At 47.1% G+C, this 18,047-nt stretch overlaps 1 protein-coding gene across 2 annotated transcripts in view; it reads right to left on the bottom strand.

Moving 5' to 3' along the window:
* Nucleotides 1-763: 763 nt before the first annotated feature.
* LOC135042301 (ADP-ribosylation factor-like protein 8A) overlaps nt 764-18,047 on the bottom strand; it is a 344,687-nt gene continuing 327,403 nt past the window's right edge. For both annotated transcript variants that reach the window (XM_063955010.1, XM_063955009.1), the window contains one exon: nt 764-1,873. In XM_063955010.1, the coding sequence (XP_063811080.1) occupies nt 1,824-1,873 (50 nt within the window). In that variant the 3' untranslated portion in view covers nt 764-1,823. The remainder of the gene's footprint in view (nt 1,874-18,047) is intronic.

The raw sequence follows: 18,047 nt of genomic DNA, 5'->3' as shown, positions 1-18,047 counted from the left end.
ATCTTTAAATTGGACTACTGCAACCTCCTCCTATCTGGCCTGACTCCCAACTTTCTCCAATCTAATCAGTCCTCAAAGCTGCTGTCCAGCTCATATTCCTCTCCAAACTACACCTGTTTTCCTCACCTACAGACCCGAGACTGGCTCCCCTTCCCCTTCAGAACCTAATTCAAGCTTCTCACGCTCACTTACAAAGCCCTTACCCAATCCTCTACAATTTATATTCACACTCCTGCATGCCCTGTTGTCTCCACAAATAAATGCTACCTCTCCCGCCTCTAAGATTTTGCCCATGCTGCTCCCTACCTATGAAAAGATCTCCCACCCTCTCCACCTCTACAAAACTTCAAAGAGGCTCTCAACACCCACCTTATCAAAGTCTTTCAGCTCTCATCGTAACCCACTGCATCATGCTCACTGTCACCTCTGCCTCATCTGTGTCACCTCTGTCTACCCGTCCCCTCTAGAATGTAAGCTCTCACAAGTAGGGCTCCCTTCCCTTACTTATAATATCATCTACTACATACAATGGCACCTAACCCTTGGTTTCTGCCACCATGCTGCTTATTTTTAGTGTTATGACTGCAGATGCAGCATTGTTTATAACAATGCACATTTCTTTGTCTTGTACTGTAAGTCATTGTTTTCTTCTTTTGCTTATTTGTGTGTGTACTTGTTAGGCGCTGTAGAACCCTTGTGGTGCCATATAAATAATGGATACAAATAATAAATATGTCGCTACAATAGTACACTAAATGAGACATTTCAATGTTGACAAAGTTATTAATTTATTAGACGGAAAAAAAATATACACAAGAAAAACAGACTTCAAGAAACAAAAAAGTCTTTATAATTAATAAGGTGTAGTAAGAGCAGAGACACTGATATCCCTGCTGATGATATCACAATTATTGTTGTTAACAAACATTTCCTGCAATCTCAAACATAAGCATAACAGTAAAAACACTCAGAGAGTCAGTCTGCAGCCTGTTTATACTGCAAAGGGAGACATAGACTTCATTTATATAAGATACAGTTTCCGTAACAGGCTGTAAAGATCCTGAGTAAAATCAAACAGACTGTTTTGTAGTTTAATACTACATTTCATCTTATAAAATAATTTCACACACAAATTATGATTGAAAGGTTTAATCCACCGTTTTATCTTATTAAAATGGTTGACACTTCTTCATTAAAAGCACTGTATGATAAGCCAAAGAAAACGTTGGCCATACTTCCCAACCTCTATACATTCTGTCTCTTGAAACATTGGTCTGGAATAAGTTGAAAGTCAATAACTTTCTGTTGTGGACCCAGATGCAACATCATTAGTTCTGACATTTCAATCTACAGTATGTATACTATCTGGTGTACAACTACATGATATTTCATATATATATATATATATATCTATATATTGACAAAGAGCTCTATATAAAGTCATGTAGCGTTTCAATCAGTCAACCAGCAGATAACTAAAGTCATACACTTTAAATAAAAACAATCAAATTATATACATTTACACATATATAGATATATACACACTCCAACAACAAGAAAAGAGCAACGAGAGAGGAATGGCTGAAGAAGGAGCTAGAGGTGGACAATATCTTACAATGGAAGGTGAAGATAGTGTAAAAATACAATTAAAATAGAGAAGTAGTAAGGAGATGGATAGGAACAGATAATACACATGAAGATGAAGGGTGTGAGAGAGAACTCCAAGTATTTGGACGCCTTTCTATTCTCTTGTATTATGTTAAGTCCTAGAAGCAAAACATTCTCCAGGAAATTTAAATGTAGTGGATAGGGACTTGGTCTTCTCAACTCCTCCGTGATTTAGAGTGCTGGATAAGCCACTGTAAGGTGATGTCTGAAAGAATCATACAAAACAAATATTATAACACAATCATGCTAATAACTTTGAAGTCCCCCCCCAAAAGAAAAGTGTCAAAGTGAATACAATCGCTGTTATTGTAAGATCAAGTCAATTATATATCATATCAGACATACTATCCTGTATTTTCATATAGAAAGTTATCAATGTAATCCATGCAGCATCTCTAGGGCCACAAATGTCGCACATCATAAAATAAGTATTGGACAAAATACAATATAAAATTGTATTTTGTCCATTTCAAAATGATAAACAATATGCACAAAACATAAGAGATATACATTCAGCAATAACATTAAAACCAACTGCCTAATACTGTGCAGGTCAGGGCCGTCTTTTCGTATGGGCTCAATGGGCACTTGCCCAAGAACCCCATGAGTACAAGTGCCCTAATCTGATAGTTGTGGGTCGCCTTTTTCCAGGGGTACCAGATTTTGAAAATCGGCCCTTGGGAACTGGAGATATCTGACTTCAAAGCAGTGGACCCTATCTGAACATGTTAATTGCCCTTCCCAGTCGGATATCTCATGTTTTGTCTGACTTATAGTTTTTCTGAGCATATACGCCAAAAGCTGGGACTCTCCATTTTCAGTGGACACTGGCAGCTTGTCTCTACTATGCCCAGAGCCAGAGATATCAGCCTTCCAGCAGCTGGTACCTGCTCCAGCTCCACACTCCTGATATGCAGTTTTAGATTTTCATTGGTGAATTGCTCTGGCTCCTGAACTCTGATCCCCAAGTGCCCAATATCTCCTGAAAGGTGGGACTCTCTAGTTTTTTTTTTATCACACTGAAAGCTAAGAAATCGATTTCCAGGAACTGGAGATATCTGCAGTCAAGCAATCTGCCCTCCCACAGGAAAATGATGAATATTATGCCGACTCCACTATCCATCCCTCCCCTGCATATTAAATACCCCTTACCACCCTAGAAGTCATGTACCAGGGTCCCTTCATTCAGCCAATGCCCCCTTCTATGGTTCTCCCTTCCACCATCTGTGCAGTAAAGGAGTAATTATCAGAAATGACTACTCCAGGTCATAAATACTGAGTAGAAGATAGAACACCCCAAATCTCCCGCTGATAGCACCCCATACCCCTACTGCTAGAGCAGAGGTTCTCAAACTCGGTCCTCGGGGGCCCACACAGTGCATGTTTTGCAGGTCTCCTCACAGAATCGCAAGTGAAATAATTAGCTCCACCTGTGGACCTTTTAAAATGTGTCAGTGAGTAATTAATACACCTGTGCACCTGCTGGGTTACCTGCAAAACATCCACTGTGTGGGCTCCCGAGGACAGAGTTTGTGAACCTCTGTGCTAGAGGATGGGTAGGGGCTCCATTGCAATGCTTTGCCCAGGGGCCTACACTGCTGTTGAGATGGCCTTGGTACAGGTCTCCCTTGTGCTGCCAAAACAGCTCTCATCTGTCGAGGAATGTACTCCACAAAACCTCTGAAGATTATCCTGTGATATCTGCCACCAATAATTTAGCTACAGATCCTTTAAGCCCTGTCAGTTGCTAGGTGAAGCCTCTATGGCTCAGACTTGTTTTTCGTGCACATCCCACAAATGCTCAATTGAACTGAAAAATGGTGAATTTGATGGCCAAGTCAATACTTTAAAATTTTTGTAATGTTCCTCAAATGATTCCTGAACAATTTTGCAGTATGGCAGGGTGCAATATCCTCATGAAATAAGTAACTGCCATTAGAGAATGCAGTTGCTATGAAGTGGTTTACTTGGTCTGCCACAATGTTTAGGTAGGTAGTATGTGTCAAAGTAACATCCACTTGAATGCCAGGACCCAAGGTTTCCCAGACAAACATTGTCCAGAGCATGATACTGCCTCTGCTAGCTTGCCTTCTCCCTATAGTGCAACCTGGTGTCATCTCTTCTCCATATAAAAAAAGTGACACAGCTGTCCACATGATGTAAAAGGATACGTGATTCATCCAGGCCACCTTCTTCCATTGCTCTATAGTCCAGTTTGACACTCATATGCAAATTGTAGGTTGCTTTCGGTGGTAGACAGGAGTGAGCATTGTCACGAACTAGTCTGCAGCTATGTAGCCAGCTATGATGCACTGTGTGTTCTGACAACTTTCTCTCATGGCCAGCATTAACTTTTTCAACAATCTGCGCTACAGTAGCTTTTCTGTGGGATTGTACTAGACAGACTAGCCTTTGCTCCCCATGAGCATCAATACGCCTTAGGAGCCCATGACCTTGGAACTGGTTTCATTGTCCTTCCTTGGACCAATTTTGGTTGCTACTAACCACTGCATATTGGGAACACTCCACAAGATCTGCCGTTTTGGAGATGCTCTGACCCAGTCTACTAGCCATCACAATTTTGCCTTTGTCAAAGATGCTCAGATCCTTATGCGTGCCCATTATTCCTGCTCCAACATATCAACTTCAAATAATAAGTGTTCACTTGCTGCTTAATATATCCCTCCCCTTAACAAGTTAATCAATGTTGATGATCAATATTATCCATTTTACCTGTTAGTGGTTTTAATGTTATAACTGATCAGTGAAAATACACACACTAATATGCTGTATATAGTGGTACAGGAGACCAGGGTAGGGTAGGAAATGCGGCAATATTTATATATGAAGCACAGATATACTATTTTTAAAGCAGTCTAGTAATATTTTGACAAGTCTTTGTATACAAAGATGTGCTGTACAACTGATAAAGAGAGTACACATGTATTTTGCAAGCTCAATCAAAGCTCTCTATTTATAGATTATTTCTCTTACGTCCTAGAGGATGCTGGGGACTCCGTAAGGACCATGGGGTATAGACGGGCTCCGCAGGAGATAGGGCACCTAAAAAGAACTTTGACTATGGGTGTGCACTGGCTCCTCCCTCTATGCCCCTCCCCCAGACCTCAGTTAGATCTTGTGCCAGAGGAGAATGGGTGCACTGCAGAGAGCTCTCCAGAGTTTTCTGTGGAAAAAGAATTTTGTTAGGTTTTTTATTTTCAGGGAGTCCTGTTGGCAACAGGCTCCCTGCATCGTGGGACCGAGGAGAGAGAAGCAGAGCTGGCTTGTCAAGTTGGGCACTGCTTCTAAGACTACTGGACACCATTAGCTCCAGAGGGAGTCGGAACACAGGTCTCACCTGGGGTTCGTCCCGGAGCCGCGCCGCCGTCCTCCTCACAGATGCCGAAGGTAGAAGCGGATAGAGAAGACAGAAGACATTTTAGGCGGCAGAAGACATTAGATCTTCATGAGGTAAGGCGCGCAGCGGTAAGCTGCGCGCCATTGCTCCCAGTCACACACACACAGAGCAGCACTGAAGGGTGCAGGGCGCAGGGGGGGGGGGGGCACCCTGGGCAGCAATAAACCTCACATTTTGGCACAAATACAGTGGGATTAGACTGCGGAGGCAGTAAATCGCTGATCCCCCGCCATTTTATTGAAAAATCACTGGGACCGAAGAACGCCGTCGGGTGGGCGGGGCTTGATCCTCAGCACTAACCAGCGCAATTTTCTCCACAGAAGCTGCATGAGAAAGAAAACGCTGGCTCCCTGGTCTCTCCCCTGCTGAACACAGGCTGGGAAAAAGAGAAGGGGGGCACTTTGGCGACGCAGTGAGTGGGAATTGACATAATATATATAAAAAAGCGCTATCTGGATATATATATTTTTTTTTCCAGTGTTGTTAAGCGCTGGTGTGTGCTGGCATACTCTTTCTCTGTCTCTCCTTAGGACCTGGTTGGGGTTTTGTCCCCTTATAGGTTAATCCCTGTGTGTGTGGGGTGTCGGTACGTGTATGTCGACATGTCTGAGGCGGAAGGCTTCTCCAAGGATGAGGTGGAGCAAATGAGTGGTGTGTCCCTGTCGGTTGTGCCGAATCCAGATTGGATGGACATGTGGCATACGTTGCATGCAAGTGTGGCATCTCTACATAAAAGGCTTGATAAGGCTGGTTTAGGGTGGACATCAGGTGGTCAATCCTCAGATTGGACCGACTCACAGGGCCTGTCGGGGTCTCAAAAGCGTCCCTTAACACAAGACACTACTACCGACACGGATTCTGATTCCAGTGTCGACTATGATGAAGTAAAATTGCACCCTAGGGTAACTAAAACCATTCAGTGTATGATTGTGGCAATAAGGGATGTGTTGCATATTGTGGATGAACCCTCGGTCCCCGACACAAGGGTACACATGTTTAAGGAAAAGAAACAGATTATTAATTTTCCCACATCTCATGAATTAAATGAGTTCTTTGGAAAAGCTTGGGAGACTCCGGATAAGAGACCGCAGATCCCCAAAAAATTTTTATGGCATACCCTTTCCCTAAGCAGGACAGGGAGATTTGGGAATTACCCCCCACTGTGGAGAAGGCCCTGACGCGCTTGTCCAAGAAAGTGGCGCTACCGTCTCCTGACACAGCGGCCCTTAAGGACCCTGCAGATCGCAGGCAAGAAACTACCTTAAAGGGTATTTATTCTCATACGGGTGCTGTGTTAAGACCGACGATTGCGTCGGCATGGGTGTGTAGCGCAATTGCAGCTTGGACAGATGAGCTGACAGATCAATTTGATACTATGGATAAGGATACTATATTCCTAACTCTAGCCCATATAAAAGACGCAGTCTTATTTATGAGGGATGCTCAAAGGGACATTGGATTGCTAGCTTCTAGGGCCAATGCCATGTCTATCTCAGCGAGAAGATCCTTATGGACTCGCCAATGGACGGGTGATGCGGATTCAAAAAAAAAAACATATGGAAGTACTACCCTATAAGGGTGATGTATTGTTTGGGGATGGGCTGACAGACCTGGTTTCCACAGCTACAACAGGTAAATCAAATTTTTTACCATACATTCCCCAACAGCAAAAGAAAGCAACACCCTATCAGATGCAGTCCTTTCGGTCGCACAAGTCCAAAAGAGGTCGGGGATCCTCTTTCCTCGCCAGAGGTAAGGGCAGAGGCAAGAGAGCACCTGCTTCGGCAGGTGCCCAGGAACAAAAGTCCTCCCCGGCTGCTCCAAAAACCACAGCATGACGCTGGGACTCCCCTGAGGGAGTCCGCACCGGTGGGGGCACGTCTTCGACTTTTCAGTCAGGCCTGGGTCAGTTCGGACCTGAATCCCTGGGTGTTGGAAATAGTTTCCCAGGGTTACAAATTGGAATTCGAGGATGTGCCCCCGAGCCGATTTTTCAAATCGGCCCTACCAGCTTCCACATCGGAAAGGGATGTAGTGTTAGCTGCAATTCAAACGCTGTGTATACAGCAAGTGATAATCAAGGTTCCCCTGCACCAGCAGGGAAGAGGTTACTATTCAACCCTATTTGTGGTCCCGAAACCGGACGGTACGGTCAGACCGATTTTGAATCTGAAATCCCTAAACCTGTACATAAAAAGATTCAAATTCAAAATGGAATCTCTCAGAGCAATAATAGCCAACATGGAGGAGGGGGAGTTTATGGTGTCTCTGGACATAAAGGATGCGTACCTTCATGTCCCCATATATGCCCCCCCATCAGGAATACCCGAGATTCGCTGTACAGAATTGTCCTTACCAATTTCAGACGTTGCCGTTTGGACTTTCCACGGCCCTGAGGATTTTCACCAAGATAATGGCGGAAATGATGGTGGTCCTGCGCAAGCATGGAGTCACAATTATCCCATACTTGGACGATCTCCTGATAAAAGCGAGATAAAGGGAGAAATTGCTGAGCAGTGTGGCGCTCTCTCTGAGGGTGCTCCAGCAACACGGTTGGATTCTAAATCTACCGAAGTCTCAGTTGATTCCGACAACTCGACTACCGTTCCTAGGTATGATACTGGATACGGAACAAATTAAGGTCTTCCTCCCAATAGAGAAAGCCCAAGACATCCAGAACATGGTCAGAGACCTGCTAAAACCGAAAAGGGTGTCAGTTCACCAATGCACTCGAGTTCTGGGGAAAATGGTGGCGGCCTACGAGGCCATTCCCTTCGGAAGGTTCCATGCAAGGACTTTTCAATGGGACCTTCTGGACAAGTGGTCCGTGTCCCATCTGCACTTACATTGGAAAATAACTCTGTCCCCAGGAACCAGAGTGTCCCTCCTGTGGTGGTTGCAAAGTGCTCACCTGCTGGAGGGTCACCGGTTCGGGATTCAGAACTGGTTCCTGGTTACCACGGACGCGAGCATCCGAGGATGGGGAGCGGTAATACAGGGAAAGACTTTTCAGGGTCTTTGGTCAGACCAGGAGTCCTGTCTACACATCAATGTGTTGGAACTCAGGGCCATTTACAACGGCCTTCGACAAGCGGAGAGTTTTCTTCGAAACCTTCCGGTTCTGATTCAATCAGACAATGTCACAGCAGTGGCTCATGTGAACCGCCAAGGCGGGACAAGAATCAGAGTCGCGATGGCGGAAGCCACAAGGATCCTTCGCTGGGCGGAAAATCATGTAAGCGCTCTGTCGGCTGTCTTCATTCCGGGAGTGGACAACTGGGAAGCAGACTTCCTCAGCAGACACGATCTCCATCCAGGAGAGTGGGGACTTCATCAAGAAGTCATGCAGACGTAACACGTCTTTGGGGAACTCCTCAAATAGACATGATGGCGTCACGCCTCAACAAAAAACTTTGGAGGTATTGCGCCAGGTCTCGGGACCCTCAGGCAGTAGCAGTAGACGCACTGGTAACACCGTGGGTGTTCGAATCGGTCTACGTGTTTCCTCCTCTTCCTCTCATCACAAAAGTGTTGAGGATCATAAGACGAAGAAGAGTACAGACGATACTCGTTGTCCCAGACTGGGCTCGAAGGGCCTGGTTCTCGGATCTACAAGAGATGCTCACAGGAGACCCCTGGCCTCTTCCTCTGAGGGAAGACCTGTTGCAACAGGGGCCCTGTGTATTTCAAGACTTACCGCGGTTACGTTTGACGGCATGGCGGTTGAACGCCGAATCCTAGCAAAAAAGGGGATTCCGGAAGATGTCATCCCTACTTTAATAAAGGCTAGGAAGGAGGTGACGATAAAACATTATCACCGTATCTGGCGAAAGTATATGTCTTGGTGTGAGACCAAGAATGCACCTACGGAAGATTTTCATCTGGGTCGTCTTCTCCACTTCCTACAGACAGGAGTGGATATGGGCCTGAAATTAGGCTCGGTTAAGGTACAGATTTCGGCCCTCTCGATTTTCTTTCAGAAGGAATTGGCTTCTCTTCCAGAAGTCCAGACGTTTGTAAAGGGAGTGCTGCACATCCAGCCCCCTTTTGTGCCTCCAGTGGCACCATGGGACCTGAACGTGGTGTTGCAGTTCCTAAAATCACACTGGTTTGAACCGCTTAACAAGGTTGAGTTGAAATTTCTTACCTGGAAGGTGGTCATGTTGTTGGCCTTAGCATCAGCAAGGCGAGTGTCAGAATTGGCGGCTCTATCACACAAGAGCCCCTACTTGATTTTTCATGTGGATCGAGCTGAATTGAGGACACGTCCGCAATTTTTGCCTAAAATAGTTTCGTCGTTCCATATGAATCAACCTATTGTGGTGCCTGTGGCTACCGGTGAGCTGGAGGATTCCAGATCCCTGGACGTAGTCAGGGCCTTAAAAATCTATGTAGCCAGGACGGCTAGAATTAGGAAAACAGAGGCTCTGTTTGTCCTGTATGCGGCCAATAAGATTGGCGCTCCTGCTTCAAAGCAGACTATTGCTCGCTGGATCTGTAATACGATTCAGCAGGCTCACTCTACGGCTGGATTGCCGGTACAAAATTCGGTTAAGGCCCATTCCACTAGGAAGGTGGGCTCTTCATGGGCGGCTGCCCGAGGCGTCTCGGCTTTACAACTTTGCCGTGCGGCGACTTGGTCGGGGTCAAACACTTTTGCTAAATTCTACAAGTTTGATACCTTGGCTGATGAGGACCTAGCGTTTGCTCAGTCGGTGCTGCAGAGTCGTCCGCACTCTCCCGCCCGATTGGATGCTTTGGTATAAACCCCATGGTCCTTACGGAGTCCCCAGCATCCTCTAGGACGTAAGAGAAAATAAGATTTTAAACCTACCGGTAAATCTATTTCTCCTAGTCCGTAGAGGATGCTGGGCGCCCGTCCCAGTGCGGAAACTCTGCAAGACTTGTATATAGTTGTTGCTTACATAAGGGTTATGTTACAGTTGACATCGGTCTTGGACCGTTACTGTTGTTTTTGTTCATACTGTTAACTGGTTATGTATGTTCCAGGTTACATGGTATGATTGGTGTGGGCTGGTATGAATCTTGCCCTTGGATTGCTAAATCCTGCCTTGTATTGTCCATCTCCTCTGGGCACAGTTCTCTAGCTGAGGTCTGGGGGAGGGGCATAGAGGGAGGAGCCAGTGCACACCCATAGTCAAAGTTCTTTTTCGGTGCCCTGTCTCCTGCGGAGCCTGTCTATACGCCATGGTCCTTACGGAGTCCCCAGCATCCTCTACGGACTAGGAGAAATAGATTTACCGGTAGGTTTAAAATCTTATTTTCTAATCATAGGCTAGGTATAAAGTATGTAACCTATGTTTGATATATATTCCCTTATCTACACCAAAGCATATCTTCATCAAGCTACAGACCCTTTGAGAAAAGTATGCCACATTTCATAGCGGACTTCATTATGGCATTTGATGGTAAATGATTAACTGACACCCAGAAAGCTCATACATTGTGGGATGTACTAAAAGGAAAGTGTGGGCAAAAATCCGAAAACTGCAGTCTTCAGAATTTGGCCGCATTTCCCATATGCACAAAGGGAATACTTATGTTTTACCAGCAGATGGGATGCCGGCTGTCAGTATACCGACAGCGGTATCTCGTCTGCTGCAATCCCGGCAGCGAATCCCCTCGAGGGCTCGCTGCGCTCACCACACTTTGGGTACACTGCTCTCGCCACGATTTGGGCCCGGTGACTCGCTTTGCTTGCCACAGGTTATATTCTCACTTGGAGCTTTTACCTGGTGGGTATTTATGTGCTGTTACCCAATAGAAGCCTATTGGCGTTTCCCCCAGAGAGGGGAGGATTCTAACTGGATCCTTCCCAGCACCCCAGGCAACTGCTACTTCACACTGCGCATGCGCACAAGGACTTCAGGGTCCTAAACTCCTATTGGGAGAGCTGTCCTTTGCACATTTCTAGTTCATATCCATGTAATTAACACTGGTATGTACCCGATAAGAGACGGGATGTACCCCATCATGGATATGATGCTTAGTTCATCTTTCCCACAGTATTTCGCGGTTGTCATGAAATAAATTGGCTGGTTATTCTCAAGCAGGAATTCTCATTCACTCAGGAGCAGAAAAGACTACACAGAACAGAGGCCCAGATTTATCAAGCCTTGGCGAGTGATAAATTGCATGGTGATAAAGTACCAACCAATCAACTCCTAACTGTCATGTTACATGCTGTTTGAAAAATGACAGTGAGGAGCTGATCGATCGGTACTTTATCACCGTGCAATTTAGCCCTTGCCAAGGCTTGATAAATCTGGGCCAGAGTACATATTTCCAGACTTATATAACTGGTGAACAGTTAACTCTTCCATGTTAGGTGTGACCTAATGGATACATACCTTTTCACTGAAGGTGTGTGACACAAAGAAAGGGAGATCAGTGAGGGTATCTCTATCCGAGAGGAGATCAGTGAGGGTATCTCTATCGCAGGAGGTCATTTACAGATAGATAAAAAGCTACTCTGCAGTGCAAATACTATGCACCACAATTTCTACAAATGCTTCTAGATTTCTGCCAAGGAAAATAAGAATTTACTTACCGATAATTCTATTTCTCGTAGTCCGTAGTGGATGCTGGGAACTCCGTAAGGACCATGGGGAATAGCGGCTCCGCAGGAGACTGGGCACAAAAGAAAAGCTTTAGCCTGGTGTGCACTGGCTCCTCCCCCTATGACCCTCCTCCAAGCCTCAGTTAGGATACTGTGCCCGGACGAGCGTACACAATAAGGAAGGATTTATGAATCCCGGGTAAGACTCATACCAGCCACACCAATCACACCGTACAACTTGTGATCTGAACCCAGTCAACAGCATGATAACAGAGGAGCCTCTGGATAGATGGCTCACAACAACAATAACCCGATTAGTTAACAATAACCATATACAAGTATTGCAGATAATCCGCACTTGGGATGGGCGCCCAGCATCCACTACGGACTGCGAGAAATAGAATTATCGGTAAGTAAATTCTTATTTTCTCTGACGTCCTAGTGGATGCTGGGAACTCCGTAAGGACCATGGGGATTATACCAAAGCTCCCAAACGGGCGGGAGAGTGCGGATGACTCTGCAGCACCGAGTGAGAAAACTCCAGGTCCTCCTCAGCCAGAGTGTCAAATTTGTAAAATTTCACAAAAGTATTTGACCCTGACCAAGTAGCAGCTCGGCAAAGTTGTAAAGCCGAGACCCCTCGGGCAGCCGCCCAAGATGAGCCCACCTTCCTTGTGGAGTGGGCTTTTACAGATTTTGGCTGTGGCAGGCCTGCCACAGAATGTGCAAGCTGGATTGTACTACAAATCCAGCGAGCAATAGTCTGCTTAGAAGCAGGAGCACCCAGCTTGTTGGGTGCGTACAGGATAAATAGCGAGTCAGATTTTCTGACTCCAGCCGTCCTGGAAACATATATTTTCAGGGCCCTGACAATGTCCAGCAACTTGGAGTCCTCCAAGTCCCTAGTAGCCGCAGGTACCACAATAGGCTGGTTCAGGTGAAACGCTGAAACCACCTTAGGGAGAAATTGAGGACGAGTCCTCAATTCTGTCCTGTCCGTATGAAAAATCAGGTGAGGGCTTTTACAGGATAAAGCCGCCAATTCTGACACACGCCTGGCCGAAGCCAGGGCCAACAGCATGACCACTTTCCATGTGAGATATTTTAAGTCCACAGTGTTGAGTGGTTCAAACCAATGTGATTTTAGGAAACCCAAAACAACATTCAGATCCCAGGGTGCCACTGGAGGCACAAAAGGAGGCTGTATATGTAGCACTCCCTTAACAAACGTCTGGACTTCAGTCACTGAAGCCAGTTCCCTTTGAAAGAAAATCGACAGGGCCAAAATCTGGACCTTAATGGATCCTAATTTTAGGCCCATAGACACTCCTGCTTGCAGGAAATGCAGGAATCGACCCAGTTGAAATTCCTCCGTCGGGGCCTTTTTGGCCTCGCACCACGCAACATATTTCCGCCAGATGCGGTGATAATGCTTTGCGGTTACATCCTTTCTGGCTTTTATCAAAGTAGGGATGACTTCGTCTGGAATGCCTTTTTCCTTCAGGATCCGGCGTTCAACCGCCATGCCGTCAAACGCAGCCGCGGTAAGTCTTGGAACAGACAGGGTCCCTGCTGGAGCAGGTCCCTTCTCAGAGGTAGAGGCCACGGGTCCTCTGTGAGCATTTCTTGAAGTTCCGGGTACCAAGTCCTTCTTGGCCAATACGGAGCCACGAGAATGGCTCTTACTCCTCCCCGCCGTATAATTCTCAGCACCTTGGGCATGAGAGGCAGAGGAGGGAACACATACACTGACTGGTACACCCACGGTGTTACCAGAGCGTCCACAGCTATTGCTTGAGGGTCCCTTGACCTGGCGCAATACCTGTCCAGCTTTTTGTTGAGGCGGGACGCCATCATGTCCACCTTTGGTTTTTCCCAACGGTTTACAATCATGTGGAAGACTTCTGGGTGAAGTCCCCACTCTCCCGGGTGGAGGTCGTGCCTGCTGAGGAAGTCTGCTTCCCAGTTGTCCACTCCCGGAATGAACACTGCTGACAGTGCTATCACATGATTTTCCACCCAGCGAAGAATCCTTGCAGCATCTGCCATTGCCCTCCTGCTTCTTGTGCCGCCCTGTCTGTTTACGTGGGCGACTGCCGTGATGTTGTCCGACTGGATCAGCACCGGCTGACCTTGAAGCAGAGGTCTTGCTTGGCTTAGAGCATTGTAAATGGCCCTTAGCTCCAGGATATTTATGTGAAGTGATGTCTCCAGGCTTGACCAAAAGCCCTGGAAATTTCTTCCCTGTGTGACTGCTCCCCAGCCTCGCAGGCTGGCATCTGTGGTCACCAGGACCCAGGCCTGAATGCCGAATCTGCGGCCCTCTAGAAGATGAGCACTCTGTAACCACCACAGGAGAGACACCCTTGTCCTTGGGGACAGGGTTATCCGCTGATGCATCTGAAGATGCGATCCGGACCATTTGTCCAGCAGGTCCCACTGGAATGTTCTTGCGTGGAATCTGCCGAATGGGATTGCTTTGTAGGAAGCCACCATTTTTCCCAGGACCCTTGTGCATTGATGCACTGATACTTGGCCTGGTTTTAGGAGGTTCCTGACTAGCTCAGATAACTCCCTGGCTTTCTCTTCCGGGAGAAACACCTTTTTCTGGACTGTGTCCAGGATCATCCCTAGGAATAGAAGACGTGTCGTCGGGATCAGCTGCGATTTTGGGATATTGAGAATCCAACCGTGCTGCCGCAGCACTACTTGAGATAGTGCTACTCCGACTACCAACTGTTCCCTGGACGTCGCCCTTATCAGGAGATCGTCCAAGTAAGGGATAATTAAAACTCCTTTCCTTCGAAGGAGTATCATCATTTCGGCCATTACTTTGGTAAAGACCCGGGGTGCCGTGGACAATCCAAACGGCAGCGTCTGAAACTGATAGTGGCAGTTCTGTACCACAAACCTGAGGTACCCTTGGTGAGAAGGGTAAATTGGGACATGGAGGTAAGCATCCTTGATGTCCAGAGACACCATATAATCCCCTTCTTCCAGGTTCGCGATCACCGCTCTGAGTGACTCCATCTTGAATTTGAACCTCTGTATGTAAGTGTTCAAAGATTTTAGATTTAAAATGGGTCTCACCGAGCCGTCCGGCTTCGGTACCACAAACAGCGTGGAATAATACCCCTTTCCCTGTTGCAGGAGGGGTACCTTGATTATCACCTGCTGGGAATACAGCTTGTGAATGGCTTCCAATACCGCCTCCCTGTCGGAGTGAGACGTCGGTAAGGCAGACTTTAGGAAACGGCGAGGGGGAGACGTCTCGAATTCCAATTTGTACCCCTGAGATACTATCTGAAGGATCCAGGGGTCCACTTGTGAGTGAGCCCACTGTGCGCTGAAATTCTTGAGACGGGCCCCCACCGTGCCTGAGTCCGCTTGTATAGCCCCAGCGTCATGCTGAGGACTTGGCAGAAGCGGGAGAGGACTTCTGTTCCTGGGAACTGGCTGTGTGCTGCAGCCTTTTTCCTCTCCCTCTGCCACGGGGCAGAAATGAGGAGCCTTTTGTCCTCTGGCCCTTATGGGGCCGAAAGGACTGCGCCTGATAATACGGCGTCTTCTTATGTTGAGAGGCTACCTGGGGTAAAAATGTGGATTTCCCAGCAGTTGCCGTGGACACCAGGTCTGATAGACCTACCCCAAATAACTCCTCCCCTTTATAAGGCAATACTTCCATATGCCTTTTGGAATCAGCATCACCTGACCACTGCCGCGTCCATAACCCTCTTCTGGCGGATATGGACAGCGCACTTACTCTTGATGCCAGTCGGCAAATATCCCTCTGTGCATCACGCATATATAAAAATGCATCTTTTAAATGCTCTATAGTCAGCAATATACTGTCCCTATCCAGGGTATCAATATTTTCAGTCAGGGAATCCGACCAAGCCACCCCAGCACTGCACATCCAGGCTGAGGCGATTGCTGGTCGCAGTATAACACCCGTGTGAGTGTATATACATTTTAGGATATTCTCCTGCTTTCTGTCAGCAGGTTCCTTAAGGGCGGCCGTATCAGGAGACGGCAGTGCCACCTGTTTAGACAAGCGTGTGAGCGCTTTATCCACCCTAGGGGGTGTTTCCCAACGTGCCCTATCCTCTGGCGGGAAAGGGTATGATGCCAATAACCTTTTAGGAATTATCAGTTTTTTATCGGGAGAAACCCACGCTTCATCACACACTTCATTTAATTCCTCAGATGCAGGAAAAACTACAGGTAGTTTTTTCTCACCAAACATAATACCCTTTTTAACGGTACTTGTACTATCAGAAATGTGTAAAACATTTTTCATTGCCTCAATCATGTAACGTGTGGCCCTACTGGAAGTCACATTCGTCTCTTCATCGTCGACACTGGAGTCGGCATCTGTGATAGCGGGCGTTTAAGAGCCCCCGATGGTCTTTGAGACGCCTGGACAGGCACAAGCTGAGTAGCCGGCTGTCCCATGTCATCAAACTTCTTTTGTAAAGAGCTGACACTTTCACGTAATTCCTTCCATAAGCCCATCCACTCAGGTGTCGACCCCCTAGGGGGTGACATCTCCACTACAGGCAATTGCTCCGCCTCCACAGCATTTTCCTCCTCATACATGTCGACACAGCCGTACCGACACACAGCACACACACAGGGAATGCTCTGATAGAGGACAGGACCCCACTAGCCCTTTGGGGAGACAGAGGGAGAGTATGCCAGCACACACTAGAGCGCTATATATATACCGGGATAACACTATACAAAGTGTTTTTCCTTTTATAGCTGCTGTTTATATTATACTGCGCCTAATTAGTGCCCCCCCCCCTCTCTTTTACCCTTTTCTGTAGTGCAGGACTGCAGGGGAGAGTCAGGGAGACGTCCTTCCAGCGGAGCTGTGAGGGAAAATGGCGCCAGTGTGCTGAGGAGATAGGCTCCGCCCCCTTCTCGGCGGACTTTTCTCCCGCTTTTTTCTGGAATCTGGCAGGGGTTAATATACATCCATATAGCCCTGGGGGTTATATGTGATGTATTTTTGCCAGCCAAGGTGTTTATATTGCTGCTCAGGGCGCCCCCCCCCCCCCCAGCGCCCTGCACCCTCAGTGACCGGAGTGTGTGGTGTGCATGAGGAGCAATGGCGCACAGCTGCAGTGTGTCTTCTGCCGCCGATTTTCCGGACCTCTTCTTGCTTCTGGCTCTGTAAGGGGGCCGGCGGCGCGGCTCTGGGACCGGACTCAGAGGCTGGGCCTGTGTTCGGTCCCTCTGGAGCTAATGGTGTCCAGTAGCCTAAGAAGCCCAAGCTGGCTGCAAGCAGGCAGGTTCGCTTCTTCTCCCCTTAGTCCCTCGATGCAGTGAGCCTGTTGCCAGCAGGTCTCACTGAAAATAAAAAACCTAAAACTAACTTTTCTAAGAAGCTCAGGAGAGCCTCCTAGATTGCACCCTGCTCGGTCGGGCACAAAAATCTAACTGAGGCTTGGAGGAGGGTCATAGGGGGAGGAGCCAGTGCACACCAGGTAGTCCTAAAGCTTTTCTTTTGTGCCCAGTCTCCTGCGGAGCCGCTATTCCCCATGGTCCTTACGGAGTTCCCAGCATCCACTAGGACGTCAGAGAAAATACTGTAGGTTTGTGGAGAAAGATGTAAGCCTATATAGCAACCAATCAAATTCTAGATATCATTTATATAGCTGGAATTTTGATTTCTATGAGCACCACCTCCATTTTTCCTTCACAGGAAAATTCAGAAATATTCCCATTAAAAATCACATTTTGTATGTGGAATATGTACAGTGTAGCGCAATCTTTCCTAACCTCGGTCCTCAAGGCACACTAACAGTCTAAGTTTTAGTGATATAGATGCATGAGCACAGATGGTTAAATCAAAATAACTGAGGTACTAATTAAGTCACCTGTGATCAAGTATGGTTTTCCTTAAAACCTAAACTATTAGTGTGCCTTGAGGAACTTAAGGGACCTACACATTTAACGATACGGCCGACGGGCGACCCTGCGGCAGGGGGGCAGTGATGGGGGGAGTGAAATGTCATCACTCCCCCCGTCACCCGGCTCCATAGAAGTGCAGGTAAATATGGACGAGATCATCCATATTGGCCTGCATGCACAGCCGACGGAGCACCAGTGATGAACGAGCGCAGGGCCGCGCATCGTTCATCGCTGGTGACTCCACACTCAAAGATATGAACGTTATCTCGTTCAATAATGAACGAGATCGTTCATATCTTTGGGGATTGTCGGCCAGTGTGTAGGGCCTATTAGTTGGAAACCCCTGGTGTAGAGGAAGTCAAACTACTCCCTGTAAGTGGACTGCCTTTCAAAAAAGAATAAACCTTACTGTATATTAGACAACACTCTGATTCCAACAGACTTCTAAAAGCAGTTAATTTC

The sequence above is a fragment of the Pseudophryne corroboree genome, chromosome 2 (assembly GCF_028390025.1).
Source record: "Pseudophryne corroboree isolate aPseCor3 chromosome 2, aPseCor3.hap2, whole genome shotgun sequence".
In the NCBI taxonomy this organism is placed as follows: domain Eukaryota; kingdom Metazoa; phylum Chordata; class Amphibia; order Anura; family Myobatrachidae; genus Pseudophryne; species Pseudophryne corroboree.
Note: the sequence above shows the minus strand (reverse complement) of the source record. Positions and strands in the feature narration are given on the sequence as shown.